Below are 20,242 nucleotides of genomic sequence, written 5' to 3'. Positions count from 1 at the left end.
TTCAATTTCAATAAATATGTATTAAGTTATATACATTTAGGTATCGTTTACCAAGTATATATTTTTTTATCTAATATTAACACTTATGGCTAAAACAAAAATAACCGATCATGTACAATGTATATTATTTAGCAAGTGTTATTCAGACCATGCAAAAAACAGTTTTATTAATGTACGACGCAAAAGACAATGTTATTTGTAATACAACAATACGATAAATGTTTCTAAAAAACATAATACCCGTGTACATTAGAACATAGTTTCATATTTTTACAATTTTTATTTCATTAAAATATGTTAACTTTAGTTGTCAAAATCAAAATAATATACCAAAACATACATCCCCAGGCTGGCCACCCTTGTTTTTTTCCTTTGTTATTTCTTTATTTCGTTTTTATATGTGTAGTACAAAGCTTAAGTCAGAAAATAAATATTGGAAGAACATCTGCTGTATCCATATCACAATAACAATATTTTGTACAGCTATGCCGTAGCATAGCTACTATGAAAAAAACAAATGTGTTTTTATGAATCATACCTAGAATAAAAAAGCCAGTACAGTGGGGTCGGGCTGTAGTGGAAACTGGAGGTCACAATGCTTCAAGAATTACATTATCTGAAAGTGATAAAATCACTTTAAAATAAACGTTCGATAGGATTCTTTAGATACTGCTCCTCACATTAATACTTTCTAACTGTGCTGGTTTGTGCTTTGTTTGGTATGGACTGTACTGGGTTAGACATACTAAGCTCAGATTCGCATCGAAGCGTTTATTTAAAATTGATTATAATATCACTTTCAGATTTAATAATGCTTGATCAACCGTGACTTCTCCAACTCCACTGTACCCAATGTACTGGCTTTGTTTTTATTTGTTAATTAATAACAAAGGGGGTTAAAACCATAGTGGTATAAGTCATATCAAAATAGTATGTATTGTTCAGCCAGCCATACAAAATATGCGAATTTTTGTTGTCTAGATTGAATATAACAATTTAATCAGTTCACGTAGTCAAATGAAAAATGATACTCGTATCTTAGGTTCAAATCAGTATAAGTAATAAAAACCAGCGTTGTAAACATCTGTACTAGAAAATGTGTACAATAACACAAAAAAATAAGCAAAATATAACATGGTTTGTATTTGTCTAGCAAGTGGCTTATACCTACAACTTATAGCATCGAATATGTATATCGAGGCAATCGATTATAATATCCAAGAACCCGACAAAATATGTTTTGGCAAACATTGTTTTTTTTTTTACAAATGTGTTAACGCAACACCTAAGCCGCTAAGAAAATACTTATTTTATTGTTTATTCGTCGTTCGTCTTTGATGCCAATAGTCTTACAGCTATAATATTTCAAGTACTCTATTGAATTCTTATTATTATTTAAAAAAAAAAAATTAATAAAACTATGCATTTCAAGAGCGCCCTTATTGTCTGCGTGGTGTATTTCCTGACGTCGGCATGGGTAAAAGTTTGATATCTACTATAGTATATTATTAATTATTCGTCTAGGACAGTATAAACTCAAAAAATTAAATGCATAACATGTATATATGATACATTACATATGTGTGTAAAACTGCCACGTCATCGGCAATAGGTTCACTCAGTACTTTTACCAATACAATATTGATAGTCGTCATACTTTATTTCAGAGCGTCGGATTAAACAGTGATCAATTGATAGAGTTGAATAAACTGTTTGGAAATCATAAAAAGTGTACCCACGGAGTTGACGAGGAGGACGTCTCAAAAGTCGTGAGAGAGTTCTTTGGAATAAAATGGAAACGTCCTGAAATTAATTTTGCATTCTATCCAAGTAACATATTGATAAACAATTAAATTTGTTTATATTTCGGGCAATTTAAGTGGACTGTTATGGTCGTTAAGGGCTTTTGCGTTTGGCTAATTAATACATGTTGAACTTAATACCGGGTGGTTCTTTTGACGTCTTAAACTAGTTTGCTGTTAAAATAATTGACTTAACGCCGAGTAAAAATTATGTTAATGATTAAAATATTAAAATCGATGGCGAGCTATATAAAATAAAGATTTTACCTGTTACCGGGATCTGTTGTAATCTGGAGATAAAGCAGCCCGAGTGACACGCATAAAAATATAATAAGTTGCCGAATAATTATTAGGTAATTATTAAATAAAATATTAGCGCGTAGATGCGAGTGCTCTCTACCGGTACGAGACGTGTCACTTCCTCTACTCTAATTATTTTATTGGTGTATTTTTAATGCGTGACCAGCCTAAGAAATTAGACTTAATAGGTTTAGTTTGGTAGTAACGAAAGCTACCAACTAGGCACGGTATTATTATTGCTAATAGTAGGTCAGGCAAAAAGCCATCGTTACATCGACTTAAAAAATAATGAACAACTAATCAATTTGTATACAGATGAGCCTGATTCTATAAACTTAAGTAATTTATTGAGGGTGTTAGCGGAAAAAGACAAAAGGTCAGACAATATCAAGGTAATCAAAGTCTCAAATTAACTATTCCTTACTCAAATATACTAAAATTTATACAATCTATTGGCAAATATCGAAATTGTAATTTTTTTAAATTATACATTTGCATAATATTACTGTAAATAAATTAACTAAATTGTGTTAATAAATGATTCAACAATATAATCTTATCCCTTATGTGTTAAAACCCTTTGAATTTAAAATTGTAAAATGGTTTTATTGTACAGGGTGTTTTATTAAGGATAAGACTCCAATTTTCTCTTGAAGTAATCGCGATTTTGTAGTGTTTTTTTTTTTATTTAGAGATAATTAGTGTTTTATCTTAGATGAAACAGCCTGTGGTAACTAAAGTTTATAATTTAGGACGCTAATGGAGTAATATTAAACTTTGTCATCTTTGAAGGTAGTTACTCAAAATCGATTTTTGAAAAAATATTTGCTATTTATAAAAGTTAATAACATTTATACGTTATTGATTGAAAAGCTTATGCTTTAAGTTCATAGGACATTACACATAAGGGATGGTGTTTATTTTATTGAAAACGTAAGATATTGGCTAGGCCATTGTTGTAACAACTCCGTAATGCGCAGAATCTGTATGTGTAAATTGTTTTCAGGCTAAAATACACAAGTATTTTGATGTAAACTTTTTCCTGGATGAGTTCATTACAGTCTGCGAGTCTTATGACCAACCGGGATATCTTAATCTGCAGCAGCTCTCGGAAGTATTTAGCTATTGGGAAACGATAACTGTTAGATTAAACGAAAAAATAAAAGAACTTAAAATCGCAATAGGCGGAAATGCACGTAAGACGAGGAGGCGGTTCACTTAAAGTAGACAATTTTTAATTATTATTTCTATTTTAGACCGCCATCTAATAAACGCGGCGGATTTCTTGTTGATCATGTTGGAAATCAAACCAGTTGTAAGTAAATGCGAAATAAAAATGGTTAAGAATTTACAACTAAATAAAATAAATTAAGTAAGTGAGCATGTAAGGGAGATCCAGTGTAAACGGGTAAAAATACGATATACAGTATGATACTTTTATCATGGGCCAATCAATATCTCATAGCGTAGACAGTACAGTAGGTAATGGGGATTCTTTATTAGTTGTTTTTCTTTCAGAATATCACAGTAATTTGTATTATAAAAACTACAATTATTGTTCCATTAATCCCATTTTTGTAGTTGAAATACTGTAAAGTTTTATTGATTAAAAAGCCAAAATTTCTCTCGTCATTTACACAATGATGATACCAAAGATGTTTTGTTGGAACCTGATTTTGAAAATAGTATCAAAAAGTGAGCCTTATAGATTACCAGTATAGCTGATCCTTACAGCTAAAATATAACACTTAATTATCTTAAAAAAAAGAACGATTAATAGTATCGTGAAGTATCATGCGGGTCATTTTAATATGTACATATTTCAGCTTTAATATATTTTTTAAACTGTAAAAATATTGCCCAATCTAGTAATGAGGATTTGTTTGTTTTAATAGACTATAAGCGATATAAAGGTTGGGGTGGGGGATAAATAAACATTTAATTTTTCTAAACACATCCTAAAATAAAGCTTGTTTTAATACTTTGTTTTCATACATTGTAGGGCAATGGTATAACCCCAGCGCAAGCAGAAAAGTTTGGCCGTTTGTACGAAGAACATAAGACACCCGGTTTGGTGATCACCATTGATCCTGATGAAAGTGAAAAAGTGTTCAATGAGCTTGGGATAACCATAGACGACGAATTGAAACTGCTATTTATTTCGAACCGTAAGAATAAAAATAGGTTTTTATAATATATTAGGTATGACAAGAAATTAGAGAACTAGGTACTAATTATTATTAAAACTCGCACAGGACCCGCTGAAATATTGTTGAAGGATTTAATCTTGGCTGCGGCAGAACGCACTGGGGCGTTTGAGGAAGAAGTAATATCTTACATAATTTTTACTATACATTTTGAAATAATACGCTGTTTCGTTTGTTTTACTATCCCACCTACCATCTACTAATTATTATATATTTTTACATTCAAAATTGCTTAGAAATTGAGAGTGATAAGTACAAGTGAAGTCGTGTATGCCATAAATGACTTCAATGTGACCGACGCAGATAAGGATGGTTTACTGTCTCCACATGAGTATTCTGGCCACGAAGATGACTTAGATTCTATTTTAAAACCGATGGAAGTGTCGGAAGAAGTTATCGAAGATCTGCAAATTTATTTAAAGAAGTTCGATGGTAAAGTTTAACTAAACAGTGTAAAAATGATTTAATTAACGAATATTGTTGGTCATCTCCTAAAAAAAAACCTCTTATTTAGGTAAGAAGAAACTAAACTTTGCGGAATTCGTGGTAACGGTAACGTTCGTTGATATACATAAAAGCGTAGAAGACCCTATGACAAACGATGCTGATGCCGATAGTGATTAGTTGCCAATAATGATAGAACCATAATAATATGTAGTATATTTTTATGTATTTATGATTTGAAATTTTATGGTATATAATTATAAAAAAAATTATTATTTGATTTATATTAATTTTTTTTTTTCGTACGGCGTAAATGTCACGAAGTAGGTCTAAAGGAATTATTATAACTCAAAGTGATAAAATCACTTATAAATTAACGCTTCGACGACATTTTTTGGATAGTAAGTGCTATCAGTAGTCCAAACCAAGCACAGCAAGGAAATATTATACGTAAATGAGTGCGATGTTCACAGAAAAAAATTCAAATATCGATAAAAGCATTGTATCTTTTCACACTTACGGGCAAAATGATATTTTATTTTTATAGGAGATACGATTAGATTTGTCATCTTTTTATAAAAATGCAGAGTAATTTCTGTAAATACTTACCACAAGTGTTTCTTATTGCGCTGGTTTGGACTGTGGTGGTTCGGACTGTGCTTAGGTTTGACTTTTCTGGTTTATACTGTTAACGGGTTTTTTGTTATGAACTTTTAACATCTTATCGATATGGTCTAAAAGGCCGATATTACTCTTTTGTTTTTAAATTTCTAATATAAGCGTTTATATTTTTAATTTTTCGTGATTTATTATAATAATTATACCTAATTTTCTATTAGCTAAATAAAAAATTGGCCTTTTAGCCCTCATGGAAAAAAAATTGTAAGCTTCGCAGAAAAAAAACAATTGAAATTCGTTCAATTGATACGCCCGAAAATGACTTCGACGAGAGTAATTTTTATCAAACTTTTTTTGTAATAGTATAAGAGTAACTGTTTTTTTTTTTAAATGTATTATCACTCGTGTTTTCGATAAACTACGTCGTTAGTTCTATATTATGATCATACATTTTTAAGTTGATACCAACTTTAAATATAGATATATAAATACGAATTACAATACAAAAAAGCTATGCACATATGTTTTAATAGAAAAAACATTAAAATATGATGGAACACAACAGGGGTGAAGAATTATTGGATAAATGTTACTATAGACAGACGGTCAATCCTAATCATATCCACTTTATGCTTAAAAAAATTAGTACAGTAGGGTCGGGGCATAGTGGCCAGGGCATGGTGCGGTTGGGGCATAGTAGGGATGGAGAGATCACAAAAAAACACTTTTAAATGAACGATTTGATGCGAATCATTGGCTAGTTTGTTCAAACCAGTACAGTACAAACCAAGCACAGTATAAACTAGCACAGTAAAAATGTATTACGCGATACAAAAAAAAACGTTATATGTTTCTAAAAAATAAAACACCCGTGTAAATTAGTACATGGTTTTATATTTTTTATAATTTTGATTTTATTTCGATTGTAGTTGCGTTGCTCTGGCTTTGCCTAGAGGGGCGGGGGGGGGGGCTATGCAATAATACTGACCATTTGTCAGCCGTAATATTTGCGTTTGTAACACCATATATTGGAATAAACTTTCAGTGATGCGATTAGCTACGAACACAATTTCATTTTTATTTATATAGATTAAAACTTTTTTTGTCGTAATCAAAGTAAAAAAACAAAACCCACCGGTATAGAAAGATTTGTTCAACCGACCTAAAAGAGTCATATACTAAAAAAAATTGCTGATATAACCAAATCTTTGAAACATGTTTACAGATATTAGATCGCCGAAACTTTGTAAATGAGCAATTTTTTTTGGGGTTTTTTATAATACATTTTCCAATCAATAAGTCATAATTTTCAGTAAATTATTATTATCGTACTAATGTTTTTTTTTATTACGCTTTAATATGTGTAGTACGGAGCTACAGTCAGAAAATAAAGACGAAATAACATCTGCTGTGACCCTAATACAATAACAAGTTCTTCAGAAAACACATTTTTAAATAGCTAAACTCTATGTATAATAAATAAATAAATATTTTACACGTAGAAAATATTTATTTAACTGTTTATTCGTTGTTCGACTTAGTGCCAGTAGTCTTAGAGCTATTTTGTTGCAAGTGCATGATTCAATTTTAAATTATTTTTTTTAAAAACAATTAAAACAATGCATATAAAGATCGCCTTTACCGTCTGCGTGGTGTATTTCCTGACATCAACATGGGTAATACTATGATACTATATATTTATTATTATTTATCTCAGATATTACAAACTCAAAATTTAAACACATACCGATTATATTTGTTCAGTGTATTGTATGCGTGTAAATGTACCACGTCATCGGCAATAGGTTCACTCTGTACGGTCACTAATACAATAAATAGGTCGTCATACTTTATTTCAGAGCATGGGATTGAACAGTGTTCAATTAAAACAGTTCAAAAAATATTTTGAAAATCACAAAAAGTGTACCGGTGGAGTTAGCGAAGAGGAAATCGAACAAGTCGTGAAAGAATCCTTTGGAATAGAATGGAAACAATCTGACATTTATTTTGGATACAGCTCAGGTAACATGTTGCTAAACAATTATTTTGCCTGTCTGTTCGCTCTCGGATAATTTAAGTCTACCGTTATGACCGTTTAGACCAATTCCTTCGAGTTGCAACTCTAAAAATTACAAATTTTATCTAATTAGTATTTTAAGGGGTACAAGTTAGTTTCATTACACTTAAAATTAGAAAACATACATGTTTTATAGATTTAACTTTTACTAGCTATAAATTCGAGAAAAAGTAATCACACACTGAGATAGAGAACATTGAACCACTTGAAGAAACAGAAAACATAACCTCCGAGGGACGTCCTCAAAGGAACAAACGAGCACTCAAACATTTACAAGATTTTATTTGTTTATAAATACTTACATTTATAATTTATTTTGTTATTTAATGTGTATTTTTTTAAGTTTTGTATAATATATGTTTTTTGGACCGAAGACGGTCCTAGGCCAGAATGGCCGATTGTGAGCAATTGGTTAACATTGGTAACACTGGTCAGGAGTGACCACGCTTGTGATTAACAGTTGTTTTCAGTTAGTCGTTTTTGTACTGCCGTGTTGTGCCGTTAATTTGTTAATATCTTATAAATAATATACAGAAATTGGTTTGTCTTTTTTTAATTTTAAATTGTTTAATTTATTTGTTAATAAATCACAAATTTTATCTTGTCAGTATTTTAAGGGGTACAAGTTAAAATAGTTAATTTCTTTACCCTTAAAATTAAAAAACATACATGTTTTATAAATTCAACTTCACTTTTATTTATAATTGCTGTAGAGCTCTCACCTCTCCGTACCTACTATGCTTTGATTCCATTAGGCCTCAATCTCACTGTATTAGCTAACTCGGATAACACTATGAATAACCGCTTTACCGATAATTTTATACAATGCACCTCACATTAATACTTTCTTTATATGCTGGTTTAAACTGTTTTATTACTAGCCATTATTGCTTATAATATATCGGGCAAAGAGACTCTGTTATAACTATTTTATGAAAAATTAATGACTTAATTAACAACTAACTGATTTGATTACAGATGAGCCTGATTCTATGAATTTATTTTATTTATTGGGTGCATTGGCGGAAAAAGACAACAAGATACCCGACAATATCATCTCCGAAACGGTATTCAAGTTCTCAAATCGACTAACTTATACTATAAATTAAACATATAACAACTATTATTAATGTTAGAAATCAGCTAAAAATTTAATATATTTATCAAATTATTTGATTATACAGTGTGTTAAAGAAATAGGCATCAAGAGCTCCGACAATATCATCATCGACAAGGTATTCAAGGTCTTAAATGAACTAAATTAAATATATACCAACTATTGACAAATATCAAAATTTTCTCTTGAAAGAATTCCGCTTTAGTGGTGTTTTTTTCAGAGAAAATTAGTGTTTTATCATTAATGAAACACCCTATGATTTAAAGTATACAATTTAGGACGGGAGATGGAATACAGTTGTGTGATGTTAAAGTTTATAATCTTTAAAAGTAGTTGCGGAAAACTGGGTTTCGACCAGTCGAAAGTTGCAGCAATATTTTTGTCATTAGAAAAATGATTAAATTATATTAAAACATATTAACATAAAACTTGAGTTCATAGGACTCTACACATTAGGGATGGTGTTTTATTTATTGAAAATGCAGTTTTAAAAAAGTCTATGATATTTTTAAGATAGTGGTTAGGTTATTGCTGATATAAGAAATCACTCTGTATAAAAAATGTTTTCAGGGTGAAATACTTACGCCTTTCGAAGTATACTTTTACCTGGATGAGTTTATTGCATGCGCCATGTCTCATCGGCAACCGGGATATCTTACTCTTCAACAGCTATCGAAAGTCTTTAAGTATTGGACAACGATAAATAGTAGATTGAACGCAAAATCAAAAGAACTTGAAATCGAAAAAGGCGGTAATGCATATAAGCCGAGGAGGCGGTTCACCTCCTCCATGATGTAAAAATAGTTTTATTTAAATTTTTTTCAATTTTAGTTCGCTATGTAATAAACACGGCCGACTTCTTGTTGATCATGTTGGAAATCAAACCGGAAGTAAGTACAATGTCCGTGCAAACAAAAAAGTTGAGGAATTATAATCTCTGTATACATTGAATGTACAACTTTTAGTAGAATCTGCTTAAAATAAGTATTTTCCAAAAATAAATAAAACAGGCGATTTCGTTGTTTTATTTATTTTAAAATTATGTGTAATACTTAACCCATTTTCGTAGTCACTGTGAATTTTTATGTAAACAACAAGCCGAATTTCTTTCATATTTTATAAGATGAAGAGTTCAATGACGTTTTGCTGTGTCGCAGTCGGCTGTCCGCGCTCAAAAATAAACAGGGTTTCCCTGAACTATTTTTGGCACGGGTCGTAGCCATCCGCGGCTGCTTTCCGTCCGGCCGGTCAGTCCGTCGGATGGTTTAAAACACGACCCGATGGGCTGACCGGCCGTCAATTTCGCAAAGTGTTTCATAGTGGTCTATGTTCTAAACTGTCTCATTGAATATAACCTTTGGTGACGTGAAAGAGTTGTGTGTTTCTTTATTTTAATTTAAGAAGTTTCTCCGCTCGGTAGAGTACTGTTACAGCTGTAGCGGCATTACAGCTTAGCTGATTCTTACAGTTAACATATGACACAAAAAAAACGTCTATCTTAAAATATCATACAAGTCATTTTGTAGGGTTCTTATTTCAGATTTCTGTTTTTTTTTTAACTGTAAAAATATTGCTCAATCCAGGGATATAGACATTTGGGGATTTATCGTTTGAATAGAATTTTATCGATATGAATGGTGGGAGATATATAAAAAGTTTAAGTTTTTTAAGCTTTTATTAGTAATTTTTTTGGTACATTGTAGGGCCGCGGTCTGACCCTAGCACAATTAAAAATGTTTGTTGCTTTGTACGAAAAACACAAGACAAGTAAACAAGTGTTTCAAGATCTTGGTAGAAAAATGGAGTTTGGCTGTTGCAAAAAACAAAAGACTACTGGTTTGGCGATCACCATTGATCCTGATGAAAGTGAAAAAGTGTTCAATGAGCTTGGTATAACCATAGACGACGAATTGGAACTGCTATTTAAATCCGAACGTAAGAATTATTTTTATATTATATTAGGTATGAAAAGTAATTGGAAAACTACTAATTATTAAAACTCGCACAGTACCCGCTGGAAAATTGTTGATGTATTTAATCATCGTTGCGGCAGAACGCAATACGGCGGTCGAGGATAATGTAATATCGTTCATTATTTTTTTTTTATAATTTCAAAGACCTTCGCTGTTATTTTTTTTTACACCTACTCATCAGTAATAACTATATATTTTGATATTAACGATTGCTTAGGAATTGATAGTTTTAAGTCCAAGCGAGGTCGTATTTGCCATAAAAGAGTTCAACAAGATGAAAATCGACAACGATGGTTTAGTGTCCCCTTATGGGTTTGCCAGCTTCAAGGCAGAGTCCAGCATTATTTTAGAATCGAAATGTTCGAAAGAAGCCAGACAGTATTTTTGGAAATTAGATGGTGAAGTTATTTTAAACAGTGTGATAAAATTATGATCGTTGGTGATCGCCGGATAAAAAATAATGTTTTTTCTTTTTTTAGGTATTAACACATTAAACGTAGCGGAATACATGGAAATTTTATCGTTCGTTGAAAAACATGTCGAAAGTGAACCGGAAGATGTCATATTCGAATTTAGATCCGATGACGATATGTATGGTAGCTTCGAGAACGACCACTTTATGACATACGGTAATGGTACCGATAGTGATAACGATTGTGATTTTACCATCGAAAACGACGAAGCCAAGGCGTTCTGGAAGTTGTGGTGATGGTGTGGATATTGATGACTCACATTCTTATTATTCTTAATATTATTTACACATTTTCAATAACCATATTGTTAATAATTATATTTCAAGCATTTTTATGTGTGTATTAATTAAAATATTACGCTCTTCGGTGACTAATAAAAAAAAAAAATATTATCTGATTTCTAATTTTTTTATATTTACAAACAAAAAAAAATGTTGTGAGGACCGATAGGTCATAATTTTTAAATTATTATTTGTAATTTCAGTAACAAATCGAATATTGCCTAAAAATTAAGAAATTAAGATATTGTTGTAATTATGAAAATTAAATTGTTTATCTATAACTCTTTAGAATAGCCCAAAAATATATTTGGTTTTTTTTTCTGCAATGAATTTTTGTAATTAAATGTTTACACTAAACAATTTACTTTTGAAAAAAGCACTTATAAATATCAATATGTATATTGTATATTGTAAATATCAATAACGACGACCCCATGACATGTGGTGATGGTACCGATAGTGATGACTCACATTCTTAAGCAATATTATTTAGACATTTTCAATAACCATATTGTATATTTCAAGTATTTTTATGTGTGTATCAATTAAGATATTACGCACTTCGGTGTTTAATAAAAAAAAATTATTATCTGATTTTTAATTATTTTATATTTACAAGCAAAATAAAGATATTGTTGTAGTTCAGAAAATTGAATTGTTTATCTATAACTCTTTAGAATAGCCAAAAAATATATTTGGTTTTTTTTCTGTTATGAATTTGTTTAATTAAATTTTTACACTTAACAATTTACTTTTGAAAAAAGCACTTAAAAATATCAATATATATTAGCTTCGATGCGGAGTTGAGAAGGTATTGGATTTACAATGATGTGTTTTTTTTTGTGTGGCATCGAAGCTTTCGAAAACGGTTAAATCACTTTTAAATTAAATTCCCTCCTTGAACCTCTATGCTAATTTATAATTGAGCTTGGTTTAAACTGTACTAGTTTGGATTGCACTGGTTTGAATTTTGCCTGGTTTGAATTTGGTTTGCATGATTTTTTTTCTCTTGAGCCTAAGTAACTGTCACAGAACATACATACATATCCCTATAATTAAAACAGATATAAATGTTATACGGTTTTGAACTTCTGGTTAATCGTCACTCTTTGAAAGTTATTTTCAATTTGAAAGTGATTTTATAATTTTTTTAAAACTGGACCAATTCCCTCGAAAGATGTTTACATTATTTAAAATTGTAGATAATTTTCGATTGTTTTCAAAGTAATTGACATTTCAAATAAAAAGGCTACATGTTTAAATAGTTTTTGCAGTAAAATTTAATTTTTAAGAACATTTTTTTTTCAAAGTCAACATTGGGTCAACAACATCGAGAAAACAAAAAGTCTTATTGTATTTACAAATAAGGAACAAAGCGTTTTTGTGAAAGTGATTTTGGCACTGTAATTTATAATAATTTCTGTAGACCTGTGATTTCTCCGTCCCCACGTTGTTTTGATTCCATAGTGCATAGTGTACTGTACTAGTCCTCTCGGATAAAATCACTTTTAAATTAATGCTTTGATTCTTATTTGTAAATACAGCACCTCAATTAAATACTCCCTAACTTAGACTAACCTGGACTGTACTGGCTCGAAAATACTAACTACTGATTTGCATCGAAGCGTTTATTCGAAAAGTGATTTTATCACGTTCAGATTTAAAAATTCCTGTAATTCTGTGACCTCCCCGTCCCAAGTATTATCCGACCTCATCATGTTCCGTCCCACTAAACTTCGACCTCACTTTACTGGCTTTTTTTGGAATATTTCTGGAATAACATTGTCTTATTAAAAATTGTCTCCTAAAATAGCAACATTTAAATTGCAATTGCAAATATTAATATCTGCTCTCATCACGGTACCATCCCGTTAATGATATTAAATTGTTATTAACTTTCTACAATTATAATGTTCCAATAAATAAATAGCCTAAAAGCCAAAAATGTTGGCCGTATCGAGTGATCGAGAGTTAGTCACGGATTTTTTCAACTTTATTGTAGTTAAATGGGATAAAACCATAATTCATATAATTACATGCCGGAGCGCCGGCAATAAAATAATAAAATGTTTTTCCTATACGCGTTGACTTTTGTCAACACAGGTAAAAATAAAAATATTACTTGTAGTCAAAAAATAAGAAGCACTATTGCAAACATTAGTGCTCAAAAAATTGTACTATAGTACAAAAAAAATAAACATGGTTTGTAATTGTATAGCAAATGACATATCAAACTTATGGTATCGTTTATGTATAACAGTGCAATCGAATACAATATCCAAGAACTTAACATAATAAGGTTCAGCAAACATTGTTTTTTTGCGCTTGTGTCAACGCAACACCGAAACCACGTAGAAAATATTTATTCAACTGATTATTAGTTGTTCGACTTGGTGCCAGTAGTCTTAGAGCTATTTTGTTGCAAGCGCTTGATTCAATTTTAAATTATTTTTAAAAAAAAAAACAATTAAAACAATGTATATAAGGATCGCCCTTACTGTCTGCGTGGTGTATTTCCTGACATTGACATGGGTAAGACTATGATACTATATATTTTAATTATTTATCTCAAAAATTAAATACACACCTATTATATTTGATCAGTGTATTGTATGCGTGTAAATCTACCACGTCGGTTAGGTCAGGTAATAGGTTCACTCTGTACGGTCACTAATACAATAAATAGGTCGTCATACTTTATTTCAGAGCATGGGATTGAACAGTGTTCAATTAAAACAGTTCAAAAAATATTTTGAAAATCACAAAAAGTGTACCGGTGGAGTTAGCGAAGAGGAAATTGAACAAGTCGTGAAAGAATCCTTTGGAATAGAATGGAAACAAACTGACATTTATTTTGGATACAGCTCAGGTATTTTGTTGCTAAACAATTATTTTGCCTATCTGTTCGCTCTCGGATAATTTAAGTCTACCGTTATGACCGTCAAGACCAATTCCTTCGAGTTGCAACTCTAAAAATCTGTTAGCACTGACAATCATTGGTAACACTGGTCAGGAGTGACCACGCTAGTGATCAACAATTGTAGTTAGTTAGCCGTATTGTGCCGTTAATTTGTTAATATGTTATAAGTAATTTACAGAAATTGGTTTGTCTTTTTTTAAATTAACATCTGAATAGTTCTGTAATTTTTCTTTGGTTGTGAATTGTGTTGTTTTCGGACTTACCGAGAAGTGTCGATACCGCAAGCCCCATCGTACAGTGAACTATTTTCCAAATTGCGAGAACTACGCGCTAAAATTGATACGCTCGAAGCCGCCGAATCGTCCAACATCGATACGATTGAGTATCGTTTATTGCCCGATTTAAATCGTTCTGTGTCGTATACGCACTTTGGAACATGAACCGTTAAACACACACACACACACACACTGTAAATAAAATTACTTAATACCTTTTACCTAAACACTAAAGTGACATTTTAGTAAGTGCGCATAAATGTGGCAGAGCTTTGTAGTCACCTTCCGGATTGTTTCTGCCTCAGGTGTTTTTCCGTCCAACGAGCAAGCCTCTGGTTATAAATAGTATAATGCCTCGGGACAATTATATTGTCTAGCTTTATAACTATAATAACCGGGTTGGTAGCTTGAACGCGAGTACTGACACTAGCAAAGAAACAAGAGCCGTACTGTGGCTTCCTCGGGAGATGCGGTCTTTAACACAATACACTTAATATAAAAGAACGCTTAGTTCGAATTACCTTAAAATCGATGTGAGAAAAGGTAACACTTTTAAATTAAGTAAAAGAAAAGTAACTCAAAAGTTAATAAACACGCATGCAATTATAATATTCGTAAAAACAATGTAAAAACAATAATGCACGCGACAATACTTTCCTCGTAACAGAACGGTCGCTTACGGTAGAGTGCATCCGACAAAGTAATTTGGGCGGCCTTAAATAATAAACATTATTGAAACTTTTACTGTGTAGACAATTTTGTATAGTTTTGTTTCGATTGTTTGGCCTACATTTCATTGCTTTTTTGCTAATATACATTTGTCTTTAAGAACTATACTACAGGCCCCGTTGTTTTTAAGAAAATATGCCCTCATATTTTAAACCTATACAATAATAAAAATTTTTATAAATAAAAAAAAATTCAAAATTTTAAGTTAAGTATCAAGGCTGTATAGGATGATGTTTATGGATAGATTGAAGGATTTTTTTTAAAAATATTTTTACCTCGTCTTGTTCTACCCATTTATTAGTTACTTTATTTTTTTTTTGAAAACATATGAATATATTTTTGCATTCATTTGTAAATTATTTGTTTTTTTTTTTATGTAGTTAAAAGGAGAAGACTAGTTCTTTTTTTTTGTTAAGTGAATATGGGAAAATCTGTAGTTGTTGATAGGAAAGTGTGTGGATTCATTAGCCTGTATATTTTTTTTTTATATACAAATACTTAAAATTTAATGCCTCTTTTTTTTTATCAAACATTTTCCCTTTAAAAATCTAATTCCCGTTTTCTTAAAATTAAAAAAAACATTTTCTTTTAAATTCTAATTCCCTTTTCTTAAAATTAAAAATTGTTTTCCTTAAAATCTATTTCCCGTTTTCTTAAAATTGAAAAAAAAAATTCGCTTAAAATTGAATTCAATATTTACATTATTTTTTTGTCCACTCCTTGGTTATGAAATCTACCAGCGCTCCAGATCTTTCCATTATTTTGTTTTCTAACTCTATTTTGGATTTTCTGGTTGCTGTAGTTGTGGTTGTTGTTGTTTCTGCTTTCGTTGTGGCTGTTGTTGTTGTTGCTGCTGTCGTCGTGGCTGTTATTGTTGTTGTGATTGTTGGTGTTCTTGTTGCTATTGTTGTGGCTGTTGGTACTGTTGGTGTTGTTGAAGCTGTTGTTGTTATGGTTCCAGATTCGGTTAGTATATCCTTCAAATTCTATTGTTCTCGTCTTTGTTCCTTTCTTTTCTTCCATTTTCTTGATTGTTTTTCTGGTTTTTTTTTTCTGTAAGTACTGCACTCCGTTTGGTTGGGCCATTTTCGCGATACTGATTTAGTTTTCTTGAGCTGGCTGTTGTTGTGTCTGTTTGTCAGCGGTTTTGTTGAGTGTCATGGGGGTTATTATTATTATTATTATTTTTTTTATGGTTTATGCTGATTTACTTTAAAGAGAGGTTTGTTTAGGTGGTATTGGAGGGGGTAATGTCATGAAGTCTACCTTAATCATTACTGGATATATTTTATAACATATAAATGCCATCATTAGAGTCAGCAATGTTAGCCGTGTTAAGTAAATGATGTCTCCTAGAAATTCATCTATGAAAGGTTGTGGAATTTTCTTTAAAATTAAATTTTCGAAGTATTCGTCTGGGGTTGCTAATTGTTTAGTTACATAAATATTTGGAACATTGGTTGCCCATTTATTATTTAAAATTTCGGTTATATTTGTTAAGTATAATTGTGGTTTATGTTCATAGTTGGAAGAGGTTTTTAAAGATTTAATATTTGTCCAGGATATTGGTAAAACTCGATGAAAATCTAGTTTATTATTGTTACTTAATTCGCATGGGTACATTTTAGGAATAAGAACTTCATCATTTCTTAATAATTTATTATTACAAGGTAATACATCATGTAGGACGTCAATGTTTAAAATTCTAGGTGGGATTTCTCCCATTTTGCAATGTAGGTGAGTGTTAGTTTCCCTTTCATAATTAATAAGATTTAATATGGCTGTCAAAATGTTAAAGTTTATTTCCTGAATTCCCTGAATCATATTTTCGTTGTTAGCGTTTTCAATTTTTTTGTTATTTTTTACTTCTTGTACGAATTGTTTAAAAGTTTCTTTTAATAATCCTAATCTATCACTAGTAGAAGTTGTGTAGTTATTTAATTGTGATGCTATTCTAGTTAAAGCGATATGATCTGATACAAATACATTTTTAAATTTGTCCATTTGTTCTTTTAACATTTCTTCATTAGTGTAAAAGTTTTTAATTTGTTTTTCTGTTGCTACATTACAACAAAAATGATAAAAGTTTCCTATAAATTGAATCACTCTATTATTTCGTTTACCTGAATTTGATATTTTGTTGAAAACATTATCTATACCTCTATTATTATCTATAATATTACTATTGACATTCTTTAATAAAGATAAGGTTTAAATAATAATATAAAAACAAAACAACATCAAAAACGCCATTCGAGGCCATACATGGTTACCAACCTCGCTTTCATGGTACTGTTTTGTTTTCTTTGGGCCGTACTAAAGATGATTGGACCAGTCCTGATAAACAGCAGCAACAAATAAGGGAAGAAATTTTGGATAAGCAACACCATATGAAAAAGTTGTATGACCGAAAACATTTCAACGGAACAAAGTTTGACGTGGGAGAAGTAGTAGTGATGGAACGACAGCCGATAGTTGGTCAACCATCGAAACTGCAGGCGAATTATAGAAAGTGACCATTACAAAATATCGAAGTACTTCCAAATGACACTTACAGAGTGGCTGAACTGGTAAATGACGGAAAACATCAATATGCCACCACTGCCTACGTATCCCAATTGAAGTCATGGAAAATATTGAGAGAAGACGAAGAGGACACTGATCGAGAGGATGATGAATCACACACTGAGATAGAAAACATTGAACCACTTGAAGAAACAGAAAACATAACCTCCGAGGAACGTCCTCAAAGGAACAAACGAGCACTCAAACATTTACAAGATTTTATTTGTTTATAAATACTTACATTTGTAATTTATTTTTGTTTTGTTATTTAATGTGTATTTTTTAAAGTTTTGTATAATATATGTTTTTTGGACCGAACACGGTCCTAGGCCAGAATCGCCGATTGTGAGAAATAACAAACAGTGGTAACACTGGTCAGGAGTGACCACGCTAGTGATTAACAGTTGTTGTCAGTTATAGTAAAGATATAAAATCTACTTGAACCCTAAACCATAAAAATTATACACTTCTTGAATAGCCGCTTTACCGATAATTTTATACAATGCACAATTTTACACAATGTAGTCAGTTAGTCATTTTTGTACTGCCGTATAGTGCCTTAATTTGTTATAAGTAATGTACAGAAATTGGTTTGTCTTTTTTTAATTTTAAATTGTTTAATTTATTTGTTAATAAATCACAAATTTTATCTTGTCAGTATTTTAAGGGGTACAAGTTAAAATAGTTAATTCCTTTACCCTTAAAATTAAAAAACATACATGTTTTATAGATTCAACTTCACTTTTATTTATAATTGCTGTAGAGCTCTCACCTCTCCGTACCTACTATGCTTTGATTCCATTAGGCCTCAATCTCACTGTATTAGCTAACTCGGATAAAATCACCTATGAATAACCGCTTTACCGATAATTTTATACAATGCACCTCACATTCTTTATATGCTGGTTTAAACTGTTTTATTACCAGCCATTTTTGCTTATAATATATCGGGCGAAGAGACTCTGTTACAACTAATTTATTAAAAATGTATGACTTAATTACCAACTAACTGATTTGATTACAGATGAGCCTGATTCTATGAATTTATTTTATTTATTGGGTGCATTGGCGGAAAAAGACAACATAATACCCGACAATATCATCTCCGACAAGGTATTCAAGTTCTCAAATCGACTAACTTTAACACTTAATTAAACATATAACAACTATTGTTAGAGCTCCGACAATATCATCATCGACAAGGTATTCAGGGTCTTATATGAACTAAATTAAATATATACCAACTATTGACAAATATCGAAATTTTCTATTGAAAGAATTCCGCTTAAGTGGTTTTTTTTCAGAGAAAATTAGTGTCTTATCATTAATGAAACTCCTTATGATTTAAAGTATACAATTTAGGTCAGGGGATGGAATACAGTTGTGCGATAATAAAGTTTATAATCATAAAAAGTAGTTGCTCAAAACTGGGTTTCGACCAGTCGAAAATTGCAGCTAATTATTTGTCATTAGAAAAATGATTAACATATGTTATAACATATTAACATAAAACTTGAGTTCATAGGACTCTACACATTAGGGATGGTGTTTTATTTATTGAAAATGCAGTTTTAAAAAGTCCAAGATATTTTTAAAATAATGATTAGGTCATTGCTGTTATAAGAAATCACTCTGTATAAAAAAAGGTTTTCAGGGTGAAATACTTACGCCTTTAGAAGTATACTTCTAATTTAAATTTAATGTGCGGCGCTCCCATATGATTTTGTTATTATTCTTTTTCTTACTATTATTATAGTTATAAATCAGCTGAAAATTAAATATATTTATCAAATTATCTTATTATACAGGATGATAAAGAAAAAGACAACAAGATCCCCGACCAGGTATTCAAGTTTTCAAATCAATTAGCTTATACTCTAAATTAAACATGTCCAACTATTCGCAGATATTTAAATTTAAATTTAATGTGCGGCGCTCCCATATGATTTTTTTTATTATTCTTTTTCTTACTATTATTATAGTTATAAATCAGCTAAAAATGTAATATATTTATCAAATTATCTTATTATACAGGACGACAAAGAAAAAGACAACAAGATCCCCGACAGTATCATCATCGACGAGGTATTCAGGGTCTCAAATAAACTAGCTTATACTTTAAATTAAATAGATACCAACCATTGACAAATATTGAAATAATTCAAATAATAGGGATCCAGTAGTGTTTTTTTTTTTGATAAAATTAATGTCTTATCTATAATAAATCATCCTATGAATTAAAGTTCAAAATGTGGAATACAGTTGTGAGGTATTAAATTGTATTATTTTAACAAGTAGTTGCTCAAAACTGGGTTTCGACCAGTCGAAAATTGCAGCAAGTTATTTGTCATTAGAAAAATGATTAACATATGTTATAACATATTAACATAAAACTTGAGTTCATAGGACTCTACACATTAGGGATGGTGTTTTATTTATTGAAATTGCAGTTTTAAAAAGT

The 20,242-nt window shown here is 30.7% G+C and overlaps 3 protein-coding genes across 3 annotated transcripts in view; all 3 read left to right on the top strand.

Annotated features, from left to right (window-relative positions):
• Positions 1-1,338: 1,338 nt before the first annotated feature.
• On the top strand, positions 1,339-4,946 carry LOC126847748 (uncharacterized). The gene is made up of 9 exons (XM_050588143.1): positions 1,339-1,477; positions 1,668-1,830; positions 2,418-2,494; positions 3,109-3,298; positions 3,359-3,417; positions 4,105-4,270; positions 4,358-4,428; positions 4,546-4,741; positions 4,824-4,946. The coding sequence occupies exons 1-9, from the start codon at positions 1,421-1,423 to the stop codon at positions 4,931-4,933; spliced, it is 1,089 nt and encodes a 362-aa protein (XP_050444100.1). The 5' UTR covers positions 1,339-1,420; the 3' UTR covers positions 4,934-4,946.
• Positions 4,947-6,928: 1,982 nt separating this feature from the next.
• LOC126847724 (uncharacterized) lies at positions 6,929-11,260 on the top strand. Its single transcript, XM_050588104.1, has 10 exons — positions 6,929-7,047; positions 7,231-7,393; positions 8,427-8,515; positions 8,633-8,683; positions 9,136-9,316; positions 9,397-9,455; positions 10,269-10,500; positions 10,574-10,644; positions 10,756-10,936; positions 11,018-11,260. The coding sequence occupies exons 1-10, from the start codon at positions 6,991-6,993 to the stop codon at positions 11,245-11,247; spliced, it is 1,314 nt and encodes a 437-aa protein (XP_050444061.1). The 5' UTR covers positions 6,929-6,990; the 3' UTR covers positions 11,248-11,260.
• Positions 11,261-13,746: 2,486 nt separating this feature from the next.
• The window catches only part of LOC126847725 (uncharacterized), a 48,690-nt gene continuing 42,194 nt past the window's right edge, over positions 13,747-20,242 (top strand). Inside the window, exons 1-4 of the mRNA XM_050588105.1 lie at positions 13,747-13,824; positions 13,999-14,161; positions 18,806-18,894; positions 19,816-19,866. Of these exons, the coding sequence (XP_050444062.1) occupies positions 13,768-13,824; positions 13,999-14,161; positions 18,806-18,894; positions 19,816-19,866 (360 nt within the window). The 5' untranslated portion in view covers positions 13,747-13,767. The remainder of the gene's footprint in view (positions 13,825-13,998; positions 14,162-18,805; positions 18,895-19,815; positions 19,867-20,242) is intronic.

The sequence above is a fragment of the Adelges cooleyi genome, unplaced genomic scaffold, assembly GCF_023614345.1.
Source record: "Adelges cooleyi isolate 19-005CV unplaced genomic scaffold, UGA_ACOO_1.1 ACOO_flye_CR_arks_rails_tigmint_CR_PRNA_118, whole genome shotgun sequence".
Classification (NCBI taxonomy): domain Eukaryota; kingdom Metazoa; phylum Arthropoda; class Insecta; order Hemiptera; family Adelgidae; genus Adelges; species Adelges cooleyi.
The sequence above is the reverse complement of the archived record's forward strand: the minus strand, read 5'-3'. Positions and strand labels throughout refer to the sequence as shown.

Bases quoted from the DNA above. Each gene is read 5' to 3' on its own strand.
- LOC126847724 (XM_050588104.1), top strand. From the start codon at position 6,991: ATGCATATAAAGATCGCCTTTACCGTCTGCGTGGTGTATTTCCTGACA. The intron at 8,684-9,135 runs GTATTCAAGGTC...AAATGTTTTCAG, and splicing joins ACAATATCATCATCGACAAG to GGTGAAATACTTACGCCTTT. The intron at 9,317-9,396 runs GTAATGCATATA...TTTCAATTTTAG, and splicing joins ACTTGAAATCGAAAAAGGCG to TTCGCTATGTAATAAACACG.
- LOC126847748 (XM_050588143.1), top strand. From the start codon at position 1,421: ATGCATTTCAAGAGCGCCCTTATTGTCTGCGTGGTGTATTTCCTGACG. The intron at 2,495-3,108 runs GTAATCAAAGTC...AATTGTTTTCAG, and splicing joins AAAGGTCAGACAATATCAAG to GCTAAAATACACAAGTATTT. The intron at 4,429-4,545 runs GTAATATCTTAC...AAAATTGCTTAG, and splicing joins CTGGGGCGTTTGAGGAAGAA to AAATTGAGAGTGATAAGTAC.